This window comes from Nothoprocta perdicaria, unplaced genomic scaffold (genome assembly GCF_003342845.1).
Source record: "Nothoprocta perdicaria isolate Ctin4 unplaced genomic scaffold, notPer1 scaffold_156, whole genome shotgun sequence".
NCBI lineage: Eukaryota > Metazoa > Chordata > Aves > Tinamiformes > Tinamidae > Nothoprocta > Nothoprocta perdicaria.
The window spans coordinates 304577-310816 of NW_020454716.1; the positions used below are offsets into that span (position 1 = coordinate 304577).

The 6240-nt window shown below is 44.5% G+C and overlaps 1 protein-coding gene across 1 annotated transcript in view; it reads right to left on the reverse strand.

The window, feature by feature from the left end:
- Positions 1-45: 45 nt before the first annotated feature.
- The window catches only part of LRP4 (LDL receptor related protein 4), a 46567-nt gene continuing 40372 nt past the window's right edge, over positions 46-6240 (reverse strand). The window contains exons 32-38 of the mRNA XM_026035122.1: positions 5887-6031; positions 5392-5505; positions 4947-5070; positions 4253-4320; positions 3566-3653; positions 2945-3086; positions 46-1185 (exon numbers count right to left, since the gene is read on the reverse strand). Of these exons, the coding sequence (XP_025890907.1) occupies positions 850-1185; positions 2945-3086; positions 3566-3653; positions 4253-4320; positions 4947-5070; positions 5392-5505; positions 5887-6031 (1017 nt within the window). The 3' untranslated portion in view covers positions 46-849. The remainder of the gene's footprint in view (positions 1186-2944; positions 3087-3565; positions 3654-4252; positions 4321-4946; positions 5071-5391; positions 5506-5886; positions 6032-6240) is intronic.

A 6240-nucleotide genomic window follows, 5' to 3' on the forward strand; every position in this document is an offset into this window, starting at 1 on the left:
TATATATATATATATCAATCAATTAAGGAGGAGTATAATCTAGTGCTTGCTGCGATACATTTCCTCCCATTAGCTCAGCTGACCTAAAAACAATGCTAATTTGTTCTTTCCCTTGAACACTCCAGTATCTAGAGGGAACAATTCCGAAAGGCCCATTTGCTGACTTGTTTTTCCAGAGTAGAAACATGGTTTAACAGGAAAGGGGTGAGCAGGAGCAGGGTCCACTGCCAGCAACAGACACTTGTGCTCTCCTGAGGCAAATTGTGGCAAGCCAATTACACCCTTTACACGCTTAGAAGGTGACTTGATACTGTGTCACTGTCCCCTTTGGCCACAAAGCGCACCCCTGTCTGTTCTGAGACCTCTCTCAAGTTAGAGACCCCCAACACAAAGCCTCAGAGTGCTGCTGGCASTGGAAGGACCAGGGCAACTTCTGTGACCAGGAGCTCAACAAGGAAGCAACTCCGCTCTCTTCATGGGCATTGACTGCGAGCTGAACCGTGTGGGATTTGCAGGTTGCCAGAGAAGACAGAATCTCAACCAGACTCAGGCCAGAGGAGTCACTGCAAAAATTCATGTGGCAGCTTCCAGGAAAAGGGAACATATAAATAAACCACAGACAGTGAAAACGAGCCCAAAGGGTCTCTGGATTCCAACCCGCCCATCCTCCCTCTCCAACCACAGCAGGACAGATGTCCGATTCCCTGCTGAAAGGCAGTCACAGTCTCCGGGCTCTTTGCAAGAGAGGCCAGTCTCTGCACCCTTCCTTGCTTGGCCCGCAGAGTCCCGTCTTTTTTGTGCAGAGTGGAGGCCAGGGAGGGAACGAGCTCCTCCACGGCAGCGTGTGCTTTAGACCTCGCTTTCTGTGGAGGGCTTGCGTTGGTGCTTCCAGCCCGTGTCCGGGAGGGAGCCGCGCCGCTCCGGAGTGGCTGCGGCTGTGTTCACGCTGCTGCACTCGGACTGTTCCTCCTGCAGCAGCTGCTCAGTTTCAGTGTCATCCAGCGAACCAGAACTAGCCTGAATAGAGACCGTGTCTGTCTTCATGCAGACGTGGTCCCGGAGGATCCCTCCGCGGGAGCTCCGAATCTGCTTAAGGTCATCCCATTCCGAGTCATCACTGGACAAAAGGCAAATCCCCTCCACAATCTTGATCTTCTCCTTGGTGTAGCTGTGATCAGGACCAGCCTAGGGAGCAGACGGGTGAGTGAAAACACAATACATTCATGGAAAAATAGGGCAAAGAGCAAAGCAGAGATGGAACGAAGATAGCGCAGCAGACAAACGGCTGGACCTCAATGTAAAGAGCCACTGTCTCTGAATGTCATAATAGCAGAACCTGTTCTAAATTTCCCGTCAGATCTTCACCCCCTGCATGAATCCTCCCTGCAAGAGCTCCAATTCTGAACTCCAGGGGCCTTCAAATCATGGAAGGGGAACAAAGATGAGGCAGCTCCTTTAATTCAACTAAATATAATCCATGACAGCAGGGGGCAAGAACAACACTGAGCCAAAAAAGAAAGAAAAAAATGGAGAAAAAAAAAAGAAAAAAGAAAAACACTATTTGGAAGCAGAAACAGACAGAAGATTTCAGGGTAAAAATGGGTAGGATAGGGAGCTGATTATAAACCTGCAGTGCTCTTATATCTGAGTCACTCTGGATGAACTCTCAGGGAAGCTCACCTGGAAATTCCACTGTCTGCTCTGCATCTCACAGTGATACAAGGGAAGCAGATTATAGGGAGACAGTAGAAATAATCAGGGGCTAACAGGAAAACACTGAGATTAAAGTAGCAAAATCTGTATAGTTTGGCCCAGTGACAAACAAGCAGCATTCAAAAATCTGATGTAAACCCCAAGAAGAGCATGGAGTGAGGGAAAACATGTATGGGTACATTTAGTAGTAGGGAGATTAAGAGAAAAGTGGAAAGGATTTAGATTCCCAGATAAATCTTCCTGGTTTATCCTTAGTGCACAAAGCTGAAGTGGCAAGAGCATTTTAGAAATGTATTGGATGCCACATTTGAAACATAGGGCTGGGGTAAATGCTGCTTCTCCGCAAAATTCCTGCCTGGATCCCTGTTTGAGGGACCAAGTGATCTAACAGAGTATCATGAATACTCCTACAGAAATTATCTTTTATTTCAAGCTCCCATACGAAGTAGCCAAACTAAGACCAAGGGATCTGCCCTGGAAAATGATGGCTACTTTCCTGTGAGCAACAGAGCTGGTTCAAGGACATAAAAAGCAGGGAAAAGGCAGAAAGAACAATTAGTTGGGGACAGTGCTAGAGCCACACAGCAGAGCTTGAGTGAGGGAGGCAGGACCAAACACATTACACAGAGAAGTGATACCTGACGTGAGGATGTGGACGGAAATCAGAAGAGGGAAGATGAGAAGCTATCTGAGTGATAAGAAAGCTTCTGAGGAAAAAACAGAGGAGAAACAAAGTGCTGCAAGATATTATATTAAAACCTCTCCATCCTGTCATGCACAGGGAGGACCCTCTGCAATGCCTTTAAAGTGCTCATTTCTTAGGGGCTCCAGCTCTCTCCCTAGCCCACCCCTTCCATGCACTGCACAGTCAGAAGGCATGTTCTTATCATCAGGCTCTTTCTGGTTGTCTGACTTCCATGATGACTGTCCAAAGCAACCTTGGGGAAACAGTCACTGAGCAGAACTGTTTCCAGGAAKGACCTTTAACTCCTTTACTTTGATGTCCAGTGCCCAATGCAAGAGAAAAGTACAGGATTCTATGAACGAGGAGGAAGCAGAAGGCTAAATGTAGGTATATGTCACTACAACTCAATGAGGGAGAAGTGCAGCTGGTTGATCCATAGGAATCAGCCTGGGCAACGCTGGCAAGTTGCAGCGTCTTCATATACCAAGGCTCGTAGTTCAGCAGCTGTGTGAGCCGGGTCCCCATATCCTTAGCAGCAGCTCTTACCTCCTTTTTATAGCACAACTGGTTGTACATGGCTGGTTTGGGAACTGTTTCAATCTTCACCTCCTGGGTAGATGTCCGATACGATGGATTACTGTAGGTGAGATTCCCCAAGCCAGGATCTGTGAACTTGGATTTATTATGCCTAAAAGAAGAGAGCCATCAGAAAAGACACAGTGTCCTAATGCCAGGATGTTCCTGAGCACTCAGCAAGTGCAGAGCTCAAGCAATTTTCACTCTCCCTCAACATCAGATAGTATTGGTTTCATCAAGTTCTTCAGTTGCCAGTCACAAAACGATAGTGACAATAACAGGAGAGAACCTGGCAAGAAGCACACGGTCTCACACTGAACTGAGAGATCCCTTTCCATAATTCCCTTCTCAACCCTTTCCATAATTCCCAGCCTGTCTGCAGAATAGCACCATAAAGGCTAAATAATAAATCAAATAATGAGAAAGGTGCAAGCCCAACTTTAAAGGAACAGGACTCAAACCTTGTAAATAAAATCAAACACTGTCTCCAATAAAATGGAGGGATTGTAATTCATACTATGTATTCTTCAAGAGCTTTCTCTCACAAGGCTATATTTTACTATGGTCCAGAAGCAGGGGAAAACCACTTACCTATATATAATTAAAGCAGCAATAAGCAGCAAAATAAACAAGATGCTCAGAAGGCCTCCGATAATGTAGCTAACGTGCAATCCTTCTCCTAAAAGTGAACAGGAAAGGTTAAATTAAGCAATCTCCTTAAATTCCACAGCAGATAAGAATTCTGAATATTGTCCTTAGTGTATATATAGCACCTCCTATGGAAGCATGCAAAGGAAAACGTCRGTGCATGAAGCTTTAGCAAAAGGGTTTTTTTTGGCATCGTATGAAAACATCCCTTCCTCCTACCCAAGCTCCAGCACACCAGAAGCAGTGAGAAGACCTTGGTAAGGGAGTCAGTTAAGGATCTATCAGACCTTCTTGCTGATAGATTACTCGTGAAGCAGAAGACAGTCACATTTATTAGCCATCTTCAATGTAATACAAAAGGGATGGGGGAGGAAGAGTAGCATTAGCAGAAAGAATCCAATGGATGAAATAGGTGAGAAAGGGAAACAGGCATATTCTTCAGACAAAACAGTCATCTGGAAAAGACTCCACGCAGGCTAACGAATGAGTACCACTTACACTCAACCTTAAGATACATTTTACTCTGCTCAGATGGCAGTTGAGGAATTCAAATACTACGGACTGAAAAGCCYTGGGTACAGCTGGAAGAACAACATTAGTGGCAGAAGAGAGTAACAGGAAGAAACTCACCCATGGTTGCAAGCACTGCCTCATTACCACGGGCACACAAGCCTTGCCTGGCATCTTTATCAGAGCAGCTGAAAGACAGAAGGACACATTTAGTAGCCTGATAACCAGAATTAGTCAGGTTCTCCCCAGGTAGGGGAACCCAGGATAGGACTGGTTAATACAGATTATCCTTCCATTTCCAGCACTATGAAGGTAACCCTCCTTTCTCTGCTCCAATATCCATCTGCATCCATAAGAGAGGACCTGATTTGTGTGCATGTTTCAATAGAACATAAATTTCAGCCTCTGTCCAGAAGTCCAAATCAGGACTTTATGAAGTCAATGTAGAAAGATATTTCTGTTCAATACATGATTTCCAACAGAGGGGGGTAAGTCTTGCCTTGAAAATAATTCAGCCACATGCTATATTTTTTTGCTGAACAGTAGGAATAACAGACTGTAGGGAGTTAGCAGGGAAAAGAAGCCTCTCAACTACTCGTACTGTAGCTTAAACATTAGAGCTGCAAATGCCCTGTCCTATCCCAGGACAAGCTATCTCCCTGTGGCAGGTGAGAACCATCCCCTCAAATACCTGGGGTCACACGTGAATTGTTTCAGAGAATTAAAATAACAGACTCTCTTCATCTCAGAAATAAGTTCCTTAACTTGTAAGTTCTGAAAACAGACAAATGAACATTGATATTCAAACACTTACTTTCCTTCTATTGAATCCAGAGATGTAAGAGGTTTGGTTGTTGAGGTAGGTATTTTTCCAGGCAATGTCTGACTTCGTTCACTTGCACTTGTAATTTCAGGACCAAGGGGCACCACACCAGGAACTAAAACAACATAGGAAAAAAATAGGAGTCACAAATCTGTGGGGCAGATGAACAAGTCTGGTAAGAGATATGAAAGAGGAAAGCTTAGGAACCTACATCCTGTAATTTTCTCATCTCAAACCCAGCCTCTTAGTAAAGGACAGGTGAAGATTCTGTTGCTCACAATTGCTTTACTTCCAGTATAAGGCTTGGCAGAAGTTTTTGGACAAGGGAGAGCCTCAGGTGCTCTGGTTCCCACAGATAAATGAATAACCAATGCACGAAGAGTGGCTGTGACTCACATACAGAAGCTAATACCCAAATGAAACTCTCTGAACTCACTGGTGGAACAGGGACGCCCATCTGGTTCATCTGGACATGCGCAGACAAAGTCAGAAGCTCTGGCAAAGCAGAGGTGAGTGCAGCCTCCATTGTTCACCCCACAGGCATTGGAACCTAAAAGCAAAGAGCAAGTTTTAAATCTGTAGCACACAATTATGTAGAAGCTCTGATTAAGAACCACTTTTTTTCCTGCAAAGCTAGAGATACTTCCTAGAAGTAGAGCTGCACAAAGAGAAATAAGCTCGCATTTTTCTGTCTTGTCAGACAAATAACTCAGAAAATGACATTTGCTGGTCAAAGCTATTAACACAGCACAGTCAGCACATACTTGGCTGAAACATCACAGGTTGGCAAAGACCATGCCTAGAAAAACAAAGGGAGATGACATCCCTCAAATTGTTAATGCAAACACATTTAATGCCTACAGTAGCAGAATAGTTCAAAAGTTCTTTGTCTACAGTTACAATTTGTTWGAACCAAAATTCTCCTAGTTACCTGTCTGTCTCTGAGGGGAAACCACAATGATGTCCATCAGTCCCTCAACATTGGCCAGGACTGTTTCCTTATTCCGCCCAGAGTACTTGTCCACTCTCTGGATAGATTTGGTTTGCCAGTCAGTCCAGTATATCCACCTATCCTGCTGCTCAGGGAGCAAGGAGGAGAAAGAACAGAGCCATTAGGATATTCAGCCACACGGATACAGGGCTTCCATAAAAAACAAACAAACAAACAAAAAAAAACATGTCCCAGTGATAGAAGGTTCCAAACAAAGACCCTTCTAGTCCTTTATCTTCTTATCATAAAGAATCCTTATCCTTATCATAAAGAATTCTTATCCTTACCTGGGGA